Source organism: Wolffia australiana, chromosome 2, assembly GCF_029677425.1.
Source record: "Wolffia australiana isolate 7733 chromosome 2, ASM2967742v1".
Lineage (NCBI taxonomy): Eukaryota > Viridiplantae > Streptophyta > Magnoliopsida > Alismatales > Araceae > Wolffia > Wolffia australiana.
The window spans coordinates 9,898,900-9,917,438 of record NC_135836.1 but is presented as its reverse complement, the minus strand read 5'-3'; the positions used below and the strand labels follow the sequence as shown (position 1 = coordinate 9,917,438).

Here is an 18,539-nt window from a genome sequence, read left to right as displayed (position 1 = left end):
AAGGCATACAATTGCCTTGATTGGGACTTTCTATGGGCATCATTTGGTGCCGAGGCTTTCGAAAAGAACGGGTGTCATGCACTAAAAGATGTCTTATGTCCCACTATTTTTCAGTGTTGGCGAATACGCGTACCGAAGAAGGTTGGATTCAGCTGCAAAGAACAATCAAACAAGGATGCCCTCTAGCACCTCTATTCTTTGTCTTGACCGTGGACGCTCTAGCCCTAAGCAAAACAGAGGTTTGTTTTAATGGCCTGTTGAAGGGATTCTGGACCCCTAGTTTCTCAGCGGGTATCCCCATATTGCAATATGCAGACAATACAACTTTTTTCATGGAGGGTTCTGAGGAGGAGGCCAAGAACCTATCCATTTGATAGATCTATTCGCGGATTGCTCTGGCCTACACATTAACCTCGCCAAGTTAGTCTTTGTTGGCTTTGGGTTATCGCAAGAGGAGGAGGCCCTAGGTTTTAATGCCTTGGGGACACCTAGTCATACACCACTCATGAAATATTAGGGCTGCCGCTGACGGCGGACGTATTAAGACCACCGATAGGCAACCAGTACTAGAGAAGGTAGAGAGGAAGTTAGAGGGATGACAAGGCAGAGTGATGTCGAGAGGGAGAGGATTGGTGTTGTTGGCATATTAACCGTTGATAGCAGCCATATGTCTGCAGCTGAGTCTTGCATAGGAATCTCGAACAGAAAACGGTGTGCCTATCCACTCCCACCTGTCCTGTGTCCCGCCACTTAGAGACAAAAGATCCTTAAGGTGAGAGTTCTATGTTGGCTACTGCTTCGACGAAGACTAGTGACAAAAGCTCATCCGGAAGAGATGGCTCCAAGACGCCTCTACGGAATGTGCTTTGTGCACAAGCGGCGATGAAGACTGTGGTCATCTGTTCTTCGAGTGCTTGTTCTCCCAAGCTGTGGGGACCCATCAGCCAATCCTGGGGGTGGATGCCTCCTCAGATGAGGCCTTTTATTTTCTCCATACAAGGCGGCCCTCGCAGGGGGCGAGAGGGGCCTGGACAACCTTTTGCAGTGCTCTGGGCATTATGGCTGCACAGGAATGAAGTAATCTTCAATGTACAGAAAGCCGCAATGGACCCTGTTTTACAAGCAGTGGCCTATTTTACCTCTGCATGGTTTAAAGGACCATTCCCAGGGTACGAGACGGCCGTGTAGGCCATTTATGTACTTAATGTTCATATTTGTATATCACAACAGGAGGTTCGCTGATTGTGTGCCATCTCTCCTCTCTTTCTTCAAAAAGAAATGCCCAAGCATTAGAAATAGTAACGATATTTTAGGTTCATTCTTGCGATTGTAAAAATTATCATTTGTAAGACATCTTTTTTGCCCTTTCTTATATTTTAATCCCTTAGTATCTATATCATGACCGTTCATAATTGTTCAAAAAAAAATTATGACCGTTCATAACCTTTTTTTGCCTTTCTATCTTTTATGCCTTTTGAACAGTTCAATAAGACAATTTCATGACCATCCCATCTCTCTCTTCTCTCTCTCTTGGGATTTCACTCTGGCATTACGTCTTCTGCCAGCGACACATCAACATATCAGATCAGGACCAAATCCTTGCTGTCTCGAATAGATCATTTGCCATCATTGTTAATTCGATCATCATGGTCCGACAATTTCACCGATTTTTATTTTTAGATCATGTGACATTCTGTGATCTTGATGACCTTGTCAGATATCAGAATGTAATCATGGTTCCTCTCTCAAACAATCATTGAAGACATGAAGCTATTTAATCCGCTGATGTGACATCCAGGCTAATGTCTTCAGCGATCTGGAATCTCCTTCTTATATTCTGCCTTATCACATCCTGTTAGTGAGATACTAATACTCATGGGCTAATGGGCCCTATTCTATAAGCCCATTAGCCCTCTTATCATTCTCTCTCCTAGGGTATATATATACCCACACATGTACTCACTTGAGTTCATGTCATTATCTTCCTTCTTCCTCACTTGACATGGTATCAGAGCTCCAGAGCTCTTCCAACTAGGGTTTAACATCTAGGGTTTGACATCACCCTCTCGCTGTTTAGCGAACCCGGAGCGTGACCGACAGATCCGCCACAGCGCGAGCTGTAGCCAGCCCGCGGAGCTTCCGAAGAAACCCCCGCAGCCGCGCGCACAACCACAGCCGCCCGCACAACCACAGCCGCAGCCGCACACGCAGCCGCAGCTGCACGCCCAGCCGCAGCCACAACCGCGTGCACAGCCACAGCCGCAGCCGCAGCTGCACGCGCAGCTGCAGCCGCCGCCGCGCGCACAGCCACAGCCGCAGCCGCTCACGCGACCGCAGCCGCAGCCGCGCCCGCGCGCACAGCCGCAGCCGCAGCCGCCGCCGCGCGCACAGCCACAGCCGCAGCCGCTCACGCGACCACAGCCGTGGCATGTCTTCAGGGCCCGAACTTGCTACAGTGGCGTCATTTTGTCGAGACCACTCAAAGCTCGCCAATTGTTCAAGCACTGTACGCAAGCTCCTCTCCCACCGACTCATCCACACTATGCTGCGTGGGAAGCCGAAGAACATTTTGTACTCGGCTGGCTCTACACGACATCCCTGGCACCCTCGTTCCGTGAACGGTTCCCTTGCTGCTCCACTGTGAAAGGCTTTTGGGACCAGGCTAACACCTTTTGCAGACGAGAAGGGGATAACTGGCGCCTCTTTATGCTAGTAGCCAAAGCCAGCAACCTTCACCAGGGCGCAATGTCCATCTCGGACTATGCGTTGGAACACAAGAAGTTGTGGGACGAGGTGGACTACTACTTGCCGACGGATGATCCGACGTGCAAGTCATTCCAGAACACTCTTCGCCTACGACTCTTGGGGTTCCTCCATGGTCTCAACAAGGAGTACGATGACACTCGTCACCGTGCTCTACACCGCAAGGAAGGCCTTCCTACCATTGACGACTTGGTGAAGGAACTCCAGGAAGAGGAGAGCCATTTTCAGGTTCTTGGCAATCTCTCCCCGGAGGCGGCTCGTGACTCGACCGCACTCCTCACCTGGCCTCCCCCTCCAGCTCTTGCTCCCACCGCGGAGGCGGCACCCTCCGGGCTGGTTTGCTCATACTGCAACAAGCCTGGGCATCTTCGCAAGTGGTGCAAGAAGCGTCAGTACGACAACCGGAAGAAGAAAGAGGCCACCGAAGGGAAATCTATGGTCGCCTCCACCTCTACCACCTCTACCAGTCCCACGACTATAGCGCAACTCCAAGCTGATTTGGCCCGTCTCCGTGACCAAGTGGCTACCATGCAGACTCCGACTCAGTCCACGGCACACTATGGTGGATTTGGTGCGTTTTCTTTCTCTCCGTCTGCTCAGTGGTATTGTGGTCACACGGCTCTTCACTCGCCTCTCGTATCGGATACGAGCTGGGTTCTTGATTCGGGGGCAACCGAACACATGACCCCGTTCAATGACCGGGTTGTATCGTACGAAAGGCATAGTGGGAACCGTACCGTCCTTACAGCCGGTGGTGGACGGTTGCGTGTGGCTGGTATTGGGGCCGTTTTTGTCGATGGTCTCGGGGTAGTCCGCAACGTCCTTCATGTCCCAGCCCTGCGAGCCATCCTTATGTCCCCTCAGCGTTTGGTTGACAGTCTGTCCTGTTCATTTCACCTCCAACCTGACGGGATGTTTCTGTCTGACAAGGTGGGCCGGACTACACCGATTAGGCGGGAGAACGGCCTGCTGTTGTTGGACGATGGGGGTCGCTCTCGGTGCTTTCTGCTTCACCGCCACCTCCGACCGGCCGATGCGCAGCGCATGGGACGTCTCCAGTTGGCTCACCAACGGCTGGGTCACCCGCCATTTTCTGTTTTACAGCGCCTATTTCCTTCGATGTGTACTGGCTTGGACCTTCAGACTATTTTGTGCGAAGCCTGTCAACTGGCCAAGCACCGTCGTTCATCTTTCTCTCCGTCCACCTCGCACTCATTGACTCCATTGTTTCGCATCCACAGTGATGTTTGGGGACCCGCCCCGCAGGCCAGTCTCAAGGGCCACCGCTACTTTCAGATCTTTGTTGACGAGGCCACCCGCTACACATGGGTATACTTTTTGACCGCCAAGTCTGAGGTCGCACCGACGATCCGTCACTTCTGCACCATGGTTCGCACTCAGTTTGACCGGGGTATCCAGCGCTTCCGCTCCGATAACGCCCGGGACTTCGTCAACGCTGAGTTGGCCAAGTATTTTGCTGATCATGGGATTCTCCATGAGTCCTCCTGTGTGGCGACCCCTAAACAGAATGGTATGGCCGAACGTTGGATCGGGTATGTCACGTCGACCGCCCGGACCCTTCTGCTGAACTATTCTGTTCCGTGGGCGTATTGGGGTGAGGCGGTCTTAACGAGTACCCATCTAGTAAACCGTCTTCCCTCCCAGCCCCTCGGGTTTGTCAGCCCCTTGGATCGCCTGAACACGGCTTTCCCCCACCTCTCGCTGCGGACTGGACTTCTACCTCGCATCTTCAGGTGCAAGGCGTACGTCCACGACACGGCTCCCTCTCGCACGAAGCTCGATGCTAGAGCTCTTCGGTGCGTCTTTGTCGGGTACGCGTCTCTCCAGAAAGGTTATCGTTGCTATCACCCTCCGTCTCGGCGGTTCTTCATCTCGGCAAATGTCACCTTTGCCGAGCATGAGCCATATTTCGGTGACTCTACCTCGTCACGCCTTCCGCTAGATGAGGCTTCGTCGACTCCTTCCTTGGAACCCTACCCATTTGTGGGACCCCTTACCCCACCGTCGCCGTCTCCCGCTCCCGCCCCGTCTGCCTCTTCCGTGCCTTCCCCTGAGAGGTCGTGTGAGCTCCCTCCACCTTCGCCTTCTCCCTTGCCTCCTACCACCTCTCCCCCCGGTGCACCGTATCCTTCTCCTAGTGCACCTCCTTCCCCTGGGGAGCCTCTCTCTACCCCCGGGGAGCTACACTCTTCTCCCACTTTTGCTTCCGCTCCTCCGTCGGACGATGACTCTCCCTCGCCTACTGATGACGATGCTCAGTTGGGATGGCCTATCGCCCTTCGGAAAGGGGTTCGTCAGTGCACTCGTACACCCCTCTACCCCTTATCTCACTACCTCTCCTTCGACTGGCTGAGTCCTACCTACCGGTCCTTCCTTTCTCACATCTCGTCGGAACCACTTCCACGTCGCCTCTCCGATGCTCTTGCTTCTCCTCATTGGAAAGTGGCGATGGATGAGGAGATGCAGTCCTTGCTCAAGAACCACACTTGGGAAGTCGTTCCCCTTCCTCCTGGCAAGCGGGCGGTGGATTGCAAGTGGATCCATGCCAAGAAGCATCATGCAGATGGTACTCTCGAACGCCTCAAGTCTCGACTTGTGGCTCGGGGGTTCACTCAGTCTTATGGCGTGGACTACTTCGAGACGTTCTCTCCTGTGGCGAAGATGGAAACAGTCCGTCTTCTCTTGGCACTTGCGGCTCACTCTAGCTGGCCGATCCGGCAGTTTGATGTGAAGAATGCCTTTCTCCACGGTGACTTGACGGAGGAGGTGTACATGCAGCAACCTCCCGGGTATACTCTTGGTCCTCCGGGCTCCGTCTGCCGACTGCGGAAGTATCTTTATGGACTAAAACAGTCGCCGCGGATGTGGTTCGGTCGGTTCTCTTCGGTCATGAAGGCCAAGGGCTACACTCAGAGCAATGGGGATGCCTCCCTATTCCTCCGTCACAGCCCTGCTGGTGTCTCCATCTTGGCCGTGTACGTCGACGACATTCTCATTACAGGGTTTGACTCTGCCGAGGCCAGCCGCCTTAGCTCTGCGTTGGCCAAGGAGTTCGAAATCAAGGCCCTCGGGCCTCTTCGCTACTTCCTCGGCCTTGAGGTGGCCTATTCCCCCCGGGGGATCTTTGTGTCGCAGCAGAAGTATGTCGTCGACCTACTGGCCTTGACCGGCATGACCGAGTGTGCGCCGGTGAGTACTCCCATTGACCCTAACGTCAAATTGGGTAAGGGGGAGGACTCAGCACCGGTGAACGCCTATCAGTACCAGCAGGTGGTGGGGAAACTACTGTACTTGACCCATACCCGGCCCGATATCAGCTTCGCCGTCAATCTCCTAAGTCAGTTCATGCACTCTCCGCGGGAGATCCATCATCAGGCTGCCAACCGGGTACTCGCGTACCTAAAGGGCTGCCCCGGGAAAGGCTTACTCTTTCCTCGGAGTATGGAGCGGACCGTAAAGGTGTACACTGATGCGGATTTTGCAGGCTCAGTTGTGGACTGTCGTTCCACCACGGGGTACTGTACCTTTGTCTTCGACAGTCTTGTCAGTTGGAAGAGCAGCAAACAGGACAAAGTGTCCCGCTCCAGTGCTGAAGCCGAATACCGAGCACTTGCCGAAGGGGCCTCTGAAGGCCAGTGGATATACGGGATCCTCCATGAACTCCGTGTGGAGTATTCAGGCCCGATCCACTTCTACTACGACAACAAGTCGGCAATCGCTTTGGCAAAGAACCCTGGTCAACATGGCCGGATCAAGCACATGGAACTCCACCGCTACTTCTTCAAGGAGCGCATGGACAAGGGCATCTTTGACCTGGAATTTGTTCCATCCTCTGAGCAAGCGGCTGATGTCCTCGCCAAGGGACTCTCTCGACCTCTCCTTCAGCGTGCAGTGTCCAAGCTCGGCATGGATGACATCCACACTTCGCTTGCAAGGGGGTGTTAGTGAGATACTAATACTCATGGGCTAATGGGCCCTATTCTATAAGCCCATTAGCCCTCTTATCATTCTCTCTCCTAGGATATATATATACCCACACATGTACTCACTTGAGTTCATGTCATTATCTTCCTTCTTCCTCACTTGACACATCCATTTCATAAAAGCTCATTGTAATCATGGGTCCATCCACAATGATGTCTTTCGTTAAAGAAGACAAGGATATCACCAATGTTCCCAGGAAGAGGGGAGCAAATGTAGTTCTAAAATCCCAAGAGCCATCTTGTACATGAACTCACCACTCAGCCATATTTTCATCCCCACAACTGAAATCATTTCGAAATGCATCAGCAACATAATTCTAAATCATAAACATGGACAGAAAATATCTAAGAAATGAAATAAGCAGCCCCCATATTATAAGAATAAAAGTTTAGATTTCATTGAATTCCTCTGGTAAATCAAATTTTTATTCAAAAAGAAAATTTTAAGGGCCTTTCCTAAGAAAAAACCATCGCATGTCAATGAAGGTGAGGAGTTCAAAATGTTAAAAAAATCCAACTTTGTGTCAGAAGAAATAAACGTAACTTTAATCTCAAACCTTACCAACAAGCCAATTAAGTCCACCTGCCTCCAGCACCATCATTGAAGCGTTATGTTTCCAATGAACACAAGCCGCAGATGTGAATCCTTTTGAATGGATAGATTTCCTCCCATTGAAGTCAGTTGTCATTGAAAAATAATCCCGAATGCCCTCAAGTTCAAGAATCTTTCTGAATCGACTTGAACTTAAATTTGAGAAACTGAAAATAATTGAGATGACATAAAGAAGCATTTTTTCCAAAAAGCTTGCTTTCTCTGCATCCGTATTTGATAAAGACTCATCAAAACCAATGGCATTGACCAATGTCTTCAGCTGAATCACCGCCACTAAGAATTCCCGATTTGCAACAATGGAAACACGATAGAACTGTCATTAGATCTTTATAAACAAAAGAAACGGAAGACAAGGAGGCAAAAGAAAGACAAGATGCAAGACGAGTTCAAAGATATGACATAAGGTAGTTCAGAAATTAAAATAAATAAAAAGATATGCAATGGTATGAGGGAAGGAATACTTAACCGAACGCTAGCCCTCCATGCACCCACGCATGTTACTCATTCTGTAGTACAGTTAATGTGGAGATTACAACATATCAGACAACAAAATTCCTGGAAGGCACTCATATTATGTCTACATCCAAACAAGAGGTTTTCGCATGCCATGATTAATACTATCCACCAATGTTTCATTGACCCTAAAATGGTTACATGTGGCTAGATATCATCAATTTTCACTTTCTGATTGAACACATACAAATCCTTTATAAAACGTATAGCCATAGTTATCGACTCCCCATACAGCGTTCTTCTGGCCAGCATATGCACGTCCTAAGGCCAATTCAAGAACAGGTCTACGTATTGTTAACGTAATAGAAGTACCTTCGCAAAATATTTTGTTCCCTTCTGGCCACTTTATACTTTCAAAAAAAAAAACTCGACATTGACTAAATTAGTTTTAAAATAAGGTAAGGACATAGATATTCCTTCACAGATGAACTTTAGATAAGAGCAACTCTTTGACAGGATTTTCAATGGATAAAGGATGGGCTTTGGTCAACGTTGGAGTCAAATGTTGGGCTTTGGCCAACGTTGGGCTTTGGCGTGTTCTCTCCACAGATGGGGCTCAATGGAGAAGGCGAATAGGGGTGGTGATAGAGGCACAAGGGGTCCCATTGATGCAGCATAGAAGATCATCACTGGAGAGGATGGTCGAGTCTTTCGGGAGACTCACGCATATCATTTCATCGGGATTCGAGTCCGGTGACCCCAACGTGGCTGTGTTGGAAATGGAAATGGTAGAGGGAGATCTGATACCGCGGTCAATCCAGTTCCATAGCTATCCGGGTACTTTCAGGGTGAGTTTCCGAGCTAGGGGACTCCCACAGGCACCTTGCGTATCCTGGGGCCCAGAGGCGCGACAGGGCGAGATGCCGCGAAGCTCCCCAAATCAAGCACAACTGAAAATGCAGACAAGGGAGTACATGCCAAATACTAGATGGAGATATAGGGGGCCAGGCTCAAGGAGAGTCGGAGACATTAATTCCTCCGGCACCCCCAACTGCAGAAGTGTAGGCAACTGAGTATGGTGGGTCAGACCTTCCACAGTTGTCAGAGGAATTGGCTGAGTCGGTCACCCTGGTACCCCAAGAGGGGGACGTTGCCATGAAGGGGCAGGGCCCAGGAGGGAGGAGGATAAGGATGCCCCAAAGAACACAACGCATCAAGAAGGGTGATTTTAGCCGGTTTAAAGACATGGTGTACCGTTGGGGGAGATTAGCCTTGACGGATGCAGAGGGTAAGGAGACATGGCTAGTGGCTGGGAAAAATGGTCTAATGCGTCTGAGAATGGAAGGACCATCAAGAACGATAGTTCCTAAGCCTCCGGGGAGTGAGGTGAAGGAGATTGCAACTCCCCCAAATCAGGGAGCGGATCTCATGGTAGAGCGGGACTTGAACATGCCATTGACAGTATGAGAGTTGGCTTAGAAATTGGAGATCCTACCGGCGCAGATATTAGGGGGGCAACCATCACTCCAGATATGAAATGCATCTCCTGGAATGTACACGGTCTCCGTGACGAAGGGAGACGCGGTGTGATAGGATGGTATTTGCGGCAATGGGGGGCAGATATAGTATGCTTGCAAGAGACGATGCTGGAGAGATGCGACGCTAGGGCGTGGAACTTGGTGGGGCGGGGTTTCCTGGAGGGTTACGTGGCCGTTAATGCAGTCGGAAGATCAGGGGGTTTACTGGTGGTATGGAACACATCGACCTATGCTAAAGAGGGGTCCTGGACGGGGCAATATGTGGCTGCAATTAAACTTAAAAGAAGAAGTGACAATGTTCAATGTGTGGTGGCATCAGTCTACAGCCCCGTTATCGCGACTCACCGACAGAGACTATGGGAGGAGCTGGAAGGGGTGGTTGCGCTCTTCCAGGGGATCCCAATGCTTATTGGAGGGGATTTCAACGTGACGCTGGAGTCGGATGATAGACCAGATGGGACCGGAGGACAGGACCAGGGTTCGGAGGAAATCTGGTTCTTTATTTCAAGCGCGGGCATGCAGGAAATGGGCCCTACGAACTGAATCTACACATGGAGGAATACGAGGGGACCTAATACTCTCTCCCGGCTTGATAGGTTCCTTTGTTCAATGGAGCTGTTGGAGGAATACCAGCTGGCCGATGTGCGTGCACTCCCTAGACCGTTGTCGGATCACGTCCCAATTATCTGGCGGGCAAATGTTGGCGAGAATAGATCCACATATTTCAAGATGGATAGATCATGGTTGAGTGAGAAAGGGTTCAGGGAGGAGGTGAGTTCATGGTGGTCATCCCAAGCCACCCAGGGCACAGCTACAACACAATTGGCTACCAAGTTGTCAGGTTTGCGTCTTCACTTGATGAAATTGAAGAAAAAGATCCGGGAAGAACGACACAATCATAGAAATGAGGCCTTGTCACGGGTCCAACAGCTGGATGCATTAGAAGACATAAGGGGCTTAACTGATGCTGAACGCTCAGAGAGAAAAAGTTGCAGAGGAATAGTGGAGGAGGAAGACAAGAAGCTTGAGCTTGATTGGAGGCAGCGCTCTCGCCAACTATGGCTATCTGAAGGGGATGCCAATACTCGATTCTTTCATTTGGCAGCGAATGTAAGGCGTCGCTCGAATCAAATACTACGTTTAAAAGTGGGGGATCAAGAAGTTAACGGGACACAAGCGGTTGGAGGAGCGTTGGAAAACCATTTTAGAGAGATGACTAAACAAGGCACTCGAAATCAATGGAGATGGAGCGGTAGAAGCGCATCCAAGGTGACACAAGGACAACAAGCTGATTTGGTGAAGCCTTTCTCAGTGGAAGAAGTGCGAACAGCGATCAAAGGTTTAAATGAAGAAGGTGCACCGGGTCCGGATGGATTCCCTGTCTTTTTCTTCAGCGAATTCTGGGAGGTGGTTGGGTCAGAGGTGATGGGTACACTAGACGAGTTCCGGCGAGGAAATTAAGGCCTGGAGCGACTCAACCGATCCCACCTATGTCTACTGCCCAAACGACCTGGCGCCATGAACGAGGGGAATTTCAGGCCCATTGCACTGTCAAACTCTATATACCTTATCATCCCCAAGGTGTTGGCGAACCGGCTAAGGGTGGTAATTGGGGACCTTGTTGGGCCGTTTCAATCATCCTTCATTCCTGGAAGACAATTGGTGGACAGTGTGGTGGTGGCGGGAGAGATTGTATCATCATGGAAGACGAATAAAACTAAGGGTTTCATGTGGAAGGTCGACTTCGCTAAAGCGTACAACTCACTCGACTGGAGATTCTTATGGTCAGTTATGCACAAATGTGGGTTCCCCGAGGAATGGGTGAGATGGGTGAGGCAATGTGTTACGTCTCACTCATTCTTGATTCTGCTCAACGGTCGAGCTAAGGGAGGGTGGATCCACCCACAAAGAGGAGTCAGGCAGGGATGTCCGTTAGCACCATTGCTTTTTATTCTTGCAGTGGACACCTTGGCCACCTGCACACTAAAAGCTTGCGAGCAGGGCCTACTACGGGGTTTTCAGACGGCGAGCTACTCAGCGGGAATCCCGTTCCTGCTATATGCGGATGACACCACTTTCTTCATTGAGGGCTCGATGAGAAAAGCTCGTATTTTATCCGCATTGCTCGAACTATTTGCGGACTTCTCGGGGCTACAACTTAATCGAGCCAAGTCGGCCTTTGTGGTTTTCGGACTTTCTTCGGAGGAAAAGGCACAGTGTGCAAGAGCTTTAGGCACACCTCAAGGCTCGCTCCCGATGGGGTATTTGGTTCTTCCGTTGACCGGGAGACAGATCAAAAGGGGGCAGGACAAGTGGAAAGGAGTGCCTCTAGCAACAGAGAGGCATCCAGTAGTCAAAAAAGTGGAAAGGAGGCTCGAAGGTTGGCAGGACAAGACACTATCAAAAGGGGGCTGTTTGGTGCTACTACGGTCGGTCCTGTCAGCAATCCCATTATTCTACTTGTCAGTATTCAAAATGACAGTAGTAGTGGTAAACAGATTGGAGGGGGCTATGAGAAGGTTCTTTTGGGGAGGCACTGGAGAGGAAGGGGGCAAGGGAGTGCCTCTTGTGGCGTGGGAGATATCGTGTAGACCTATGAAACAGGGAGGGCTGGGGATCCTTCATCTGGCATCAATGAATCTGGCATTGTTGGCCAAATGGGTGGAATGGATTATGAAGTCAACAGAGGGCCTAGTTTTCAATGTCCTGAGAGATAGATATGGCTCTGAGATAGGTTGGGAGAGGCGTTGGAGCGGTCTACGCCAAGCGATAGCTCAGGCGCGGGAGTTCTTTGAGCCCAAATTGGGGGATGGGGCAAGGTTCCATTTTTGGACTGATAATTGGTCTAACCAAGGCACCACGAAGTTAAATTTCTCAAGACTACTTGCACTAGCGAGACACCCAGAGGCCAAAATCAGTGAGTGTGGGGACGAGGCTGGGTCCCTATATTGACAAGAGCTTTATCAGAGCCACATTTTGAGGAGTTTTTGGGGATGCAAGAGTCACTTCTACCACTCAGCCCCTCAACTGAAAGTGGAGACTGTTGGATGTGGCGGGGGTCATCTTTCTCAGTGAAAGAAGCATATTTGAAGATTAGAGGAGAAGCGAGAGACGACGTGACCATCAATAGGGCATGACACAGGTTGATGAAGCTCAAAGTTCCACTGAAAGTGCGACTTTTCAGCTGGTTATTGTGGAGGCAGAGGCTGATCACACGGGTCTATCGGCGGAGATGGGGCCCCATGGATCCCGTTGACTGTCCTATGTGCGCTAGGGGGAAGGACTGCTCACACCTATTCTTCACGTGTCACTTCGCCCAGAGAGTCTGGGCATCGCAACAGGTACCGGAGGTGAATGTCTCCTCGGATGAGGCCTTTTGGACTTCAGTCATAGAAGGAAGGCACAGAAGCGGAGTGGAATGGGGGCGGCTACTCGCAGTGCTCTAGGCGATATGGCTACATCTGAATGAAGTGGTGTTTAAAGGAAAGGTAGCTTCGGTAGTGGACGTTATTCATGCCGTAGAGGCACTCTTGTATTTTTGGGTTGGAAGGAGAGGATAGTCCTTTTTTCGTCGGGTTTGTACATTGTTTGTACAAAACATTTACAATTTAATGACAGCAGGTTGGCCACCGGTTCCGGGTGGCCTTCCATATTTTCTTCAAAAAAAAAAAAGCATTGGAGTCAAATGATACCGATTAAAACAGTACAACCAATGGGTAAAATCTGGCAAAATGAATAGACTACTAGAGTAAAATATGTTCCACGACAGTCCAAGTCAGATAAGTGGGTTTCATAGGATAGATTTAACTTTGATCCATTTTTAGAGACATTTCATTAATTTCATTAACAACATACCAAACACTTTCTTCCTGAGAGAATGACAGCAACTATGGTAAGGTGGTTAACCAATCACTCTTGTCATACTAATGATGCCATGGTACTCTTCAATGACAACTACAAAATAAATATAGCATTATATGTACTCATTTATCAGAAAACTATCAGTGCCCCTTTCTAAACGTATATTGAGCAAGCAAACAGACGATAAAAACCATAGAAGTGAAAATATGGCCAGCTATCTATCCCGTCTTACGTCATTCTACTATCAATCACTAGTATCTCAGATGGGATAGCTGCTTGAAAACCTTCAAAACCAAAAAAAATATACTCAGGAAGCACAAGTAACACATATACATCAGTTCATGTAGCTGCTTTTTGCAGAAACACCAGACGGCCTTTATATGGAAAAAACTTGCAGGAGGAGAAGTACCTTTCAGAAGTGCGATGATCTTCTGGACACCCCCATAATAGCTAAAAACTCTGCAGTTGTGTACTGATCGAATAATAATTTCAAGAGACTTCAGGATATTGAAGGCTTCAACTCTAAATTTTGTAGTTTCTGGAGCATCCCCAGGAACAGCAGGATCACTATTCACTATTTTAGTTCAACTTCGATCAGTACAGAGGCATCATTAATATTGCTCTTGTTGAAATATTATAGAGAAAGGACACCAAAAATCGAACGCAAAAGTCAAAAGGAAACCCAGTCACCTTGATGACACAATACATGTTCCAGAGAAAAGTGTTAAGTATGAGACACAATCCAAAAAATATTCTAAAAGGTATGTAAATATATTCAACCAACTCCCAGATGAAACTAAACATAACTACTCAGGTTTTTTGCGCATAAAACATGTAGTTTTCAGTCTAGATACAAACAGGTTTCCGCAACTACTCCAGTAATATAAGTTAAGACACTGAAAAAATGCTCAGAAATATTTCATCACTCTCAATATAGCCAAAGTATCGTGTCTTCATGAAACTGTGTTCCATTGGATCATCCCTTCCCCCCCCCCCAAGAAATCATCCTTCTTCCCCATTCCCCCCAGGCAGACTCCTTGTCGTGGGAGACCGAACACGCCTGCCGCGGACCTCCCTGATGCTGCCACGGAGATCTGACGACCACTGGAGGCGTCATCGCATAGGGGGAAGCACTCTGTCGTCCCTCTGGACACAACATGAATATACTACAGAACTGACTTCCCTCCTTGCCCCATGGCCAAACCAAGATCACCAGGCCCGCAGGGAACTCCCTCCCTGGCACATCCCATCGCAACGGGCGGAAATACGAGGGACCTCCCAAGTCAAAGTCGGTCAGAGTAGAGAAAGAGAAGTCATGGAGATGAATTACTATGCAAGACCCACCAACTGAGAGTCTGAGAGGCAGCTGTTGAATTGAGGCTATATTGGAGGCAGGAGCTCCATTATATGCAGGAGCTGTTGAATCGGGCCAACCCCTCCCTTATCTGATTACCCCTTGAGCGAACCCTGATGCCATGAGGACCTCAACCTCATGGGCGAGCCCATCCTTCGACACTGTTGCGATCCCCGATCATGACTCTCCTTGAAGAGGATTCTGCCAATAGTTCTCCAACAACAATATTCTTGAATAGAAAGACTTCAAGAAAATCAGTTCATCCGAGGAACAGAAAGGGAGAAGGGAATCAATGATGAGTGGTAACAGGATGCGAAATCAAGATTCAACAGAAAAAGGAATATGGTGAGAGTCTGAATCAGATCTTCTCGATGGAAGCCAGAGGAGAGGTCGAATCAACCATCGCTCCACAGATATTGGAGTTATCTCCTTGCCCGCCCGAAGTCCACTCCACGGTTCTTGAAATTCAAAAATTGATGCCCCTTCTGTCAATTGACCTTTATCTATAGTAGGCACCTCAAGCCCACTTTATTCCAACTAACACGTGCGACTGGCTCCTCTTCTTAGAGCTATGATAAGTCCTTAAGGGGACCTTATCAGACACCTTATGCCCCCTAAATATTGCATCGTTGCAGTGTAGCCATATTGGCCAGACACTGTCATCACTCGACCCCCCTTCTCCCTCCTAGGTCCCCCTTGCCTTAAGAACTCCCAAAAGAATCCCTCGAACATTACATTCCCCGCCAGCTGCGCTTGGGTGGCCCAGATCGAGCGGCCAAAGAGGCACTCAAAGAATAAATGATCGCGGTCCTTGTCACTGCTTGTGCATAAAATGCATGCCGCAGAGGTATCATGATATATCCTCTTGCGTAAGACGTGTGTCACCAGTCTCTTGTGCAGTAAGAGCCATTCAAAGATCTTAACATTTAGTGGGACTTTTAGGCGCCATATGGCCCAACATGCCTGGATAGTTGATTGGTCCTCATTTCCTTGGCAAATCCTAGTATAGGCCTTCCGAACAGAAAAGAGAGCACCAATCCAAACCCATTCGTCTTGTTTTCTGACAGGGTCCCTATGCGGACCTATCAAAGGATGAAGAGAAGTCGTTTACCAAGTGACGCCACATAAGCTGTCGAAGACGCGCGTGCGATGCCAAACTAACCCTTTTGTAAGGTTTCTTTAAATAAAGTGGCAGCCGATCTCTGGGGGACACAAAGAAGATTCCAAGCATCGTTGCTGTGGCGAGAGTGGAGATTCTCCAGCTCGAGAAGGGGGCCGGAGCAGTTGCCGATACGGCCAGTCTTCCCCTGACCTCTCTTTCTGTTTCCAAACATTTCTTCTCTACGTTCTCCTATCGTTCCTACATATTGTTTCTCTGAAGAAGGGATCTCTGAATCTTCTCAGGATGTACATTGATTTTGTGATCCGAGACTTGCTTGATCAGTTTTTTTTTTAAGAAAATAGGGCAGACCACCCAGAACCGGTGGCCCACCTGATACTATTACAAAAAACAAAGTCATGTACACATCATTTATAGATATGACCGCACGGCCTGCTTTTATCCCTCTACACCCCAAAAAGATACTAGCGCCTCAACGTCGTATATGACACTCTCGACTGATGCCTTTCCTCTCTTGAACACCACTTCGTTTCGGTGCAACCATACTGCCCACAGTACTGCGAGAATTCTCCCCCACTCCATTCTCCTCCGGTATCCACCAGTCGTGACTGATGCCCAAAAATTGACGTCTGCGGATATATTCACCCCTGAAATCTTCTGCGATGCCCATACTCCCCCTGAACGAGATGACACGTGAAGAAAAGGTGTGAGCAGTCTTCCTCACCCCCAGTGCACAAGAGGCAAACGACAGGCTCCGCTGGTGCCCACCTCCGCCGATAGACCCGTGTGACGATTTTCCGTCTCCTCAACAACCAACCGAAGAGTCTCACTTTAAGGGGAATCTTTAGTTTCAACAGTATGTGATGACTGACTGACTGCTGGGTCATCCCTCGCTACCCCTCGAATCTTCAAGTATGCATCCTTCACAGAGAAAGGTGGCCCCCGCCATACCCATCCGTCTCGAGAATCCGCCGATGGGCTGAGAGGTAGGAGGATCTCCTGCATCCCCAACAACTCCTCAAACCGGAGGTCTGATAATGTCTCAGAGAGGGTTGGGACCCAAGCCCCGTCCCAACATTTGCTGACGGTGGCAGTTGGGTTCCTTGTTAGAGCAAATAGTCTGGAAAACTTCAACTTCAAGGGACCTTGTTTTGACAAGTTATCATACCAGAATCGAAAGCCTTCCCCATCTCCAATTTGGGGTCAAATAACTCACGGATGTGAGGGATGATTTGACGCAGGCTGAGCCGAAAAGGGGACTCCCCCCTATTTCTCGCCCATCGCCTCTCCCTATCTGTCTCTCCGCCATATATGTCTCTTAGGACATTGAAAACCAGACCCTCCGCCAGTGTCATAATTCGTTCGACCCATTTAGCCATAAATGCCAAATTCATGGAGTCCAAGTGGAGAACCCCCAGCCCTCCTTGTTTCATGGGTCTACAGACCACATCTCACGCTACCAGGGGTATCCCCCTAGGATCCCCCACTCCACCACCTCCCCACAAGAACCGCCTCATTAATCCCTCTAGCTGCTTTGTCACAACTACCAGTACTTTATATACCGATAAGTAGAATATAGGGGTCGCTGAGGGCACCAATCTCAAAAGTACCAGGCTACCCATTCATGATAACACATTGGTCTGACAGCCCTCCAAACTCCGCTCCACCTTGTCAATCACTGTCTGCCAGTCTACAGCTAAGATACGTCTCCCTGTCAGTGGAAGACCCAGATACTTCATTGGTAGCGAACCTCGAGGTGTGCCTAGCGCGTTAGCGCATTGTATCTCCTCCACCAATGACAGGCCACAAAGGCTGATTTTTCTCTGTTGAGACGTAGCCCCGAGAAATCAGCAAATAGTTCTAACATGGACGATATGATATGAGCTTCTGCCGCAGCTCCTTCCATGAAGAATGTTGTGTCATCCGCATATTGGAGTAGTGAAATACCACTGGGGTAGTTCGCCGTGTGAAAGCCTCGCAGTAGGCCGTGTTTGCACGCCTCGTAGGGAGGAGGGTACATGTGGCCTATGTGTCTACTGCAAGGACAAACAATAATGGGGCTAGCGGCCAACCTTGTCTAACTCCTCTTTGTGGGCGGATCCATCCTCCTGCCCACCATTGACCAAGACGGAGAAAGAGTGGGATGTAACGCATCGTCACTCCCAGGCCACCCAGTCCTCATGAAATCCTTGCTTTCGCATGCCGGACCATAGAAATCTCCAATCGAGCGAATCATAGCCTTTTGCAAAATCCACCTTCCAAATAAAGCCCTTCACCCCGTTTCTTTTCCATGCTGAAATGATCTCCCCGCCACCACCGCACTGTCTTGCAACTGTCTTCCCGGAATGAAGGCCGATTGGAAGGGTCCGATTAGGCCCCCAATCACCCCCCTCAACCGGTTAGCCAACACCTTGGCAATAATGAGATAGATAGAATTCAACAAAGCAATGGGTCGGAAGTCACCCGCATTCACCGCTCCCGAGCACTTGTGCAACAGAAATAAATGTGACCGATTCAGTCTTTTCAAGCCAAAGTTACCCATCCGGAACTCCTTCAATGTATCCATCACGTCTGAGCCTACAACATCCCAGAATCCGCTAAAGAAGAAGACTGGGAATCTGTCAGGGTCCGGAGCTCCTTCTCCATTCAAACCTTGGGTCGCTTTTCGTACATCTTCCACGAAAAAAGACTTCACTAGCTCATCTTGCTGTGCTTGTGATAACCTAGATATGCTTCTACCCTCCCATCTCCACTAGTTGCGAGGCCCCCACTTTGTAATTGTTTTGAAGTGATCTGCTAGTGCTTCTCCCACCACTTGTGTCCCCACGAATTC

The 18,539-nt window shown here is 49.4% G+C and overlaps 1 protein-coding gene across 3 annotated transcripts in view; it reads right to left on the bottom strand.

The window, feature by feature from the left end:
* Positions 1-18,539, bottom strand: part of LOC144716778 (binding protein) — a 92,611-nt gene that overhangs the window by 56,315 nt on the left and 17,757 nt on the right. For all 3 annotated transcript variants that reach the window (XR_013584990.1, XR_013584991.1, XM_078592023.1), the window contains exons 6-7: positions 13,642-13,806; positions 7,330-7,653 (exon numbers count right to left, since the gene is read on the bottom strand). Coding sequence is in view for 1 of the 3 variants with exons in the window: in XM_078592023.1 (XP_078448149.1) it covers positions 7,330-7,653; positions 13,642-13,806 (489 nt within the window). In the remaining 2 variants the exon portion in view is untranslated. The remainder of the gene's footprint in view (positions 1-7,329; positions 7,654-13,641; positions 13,807-18,539) is intronic.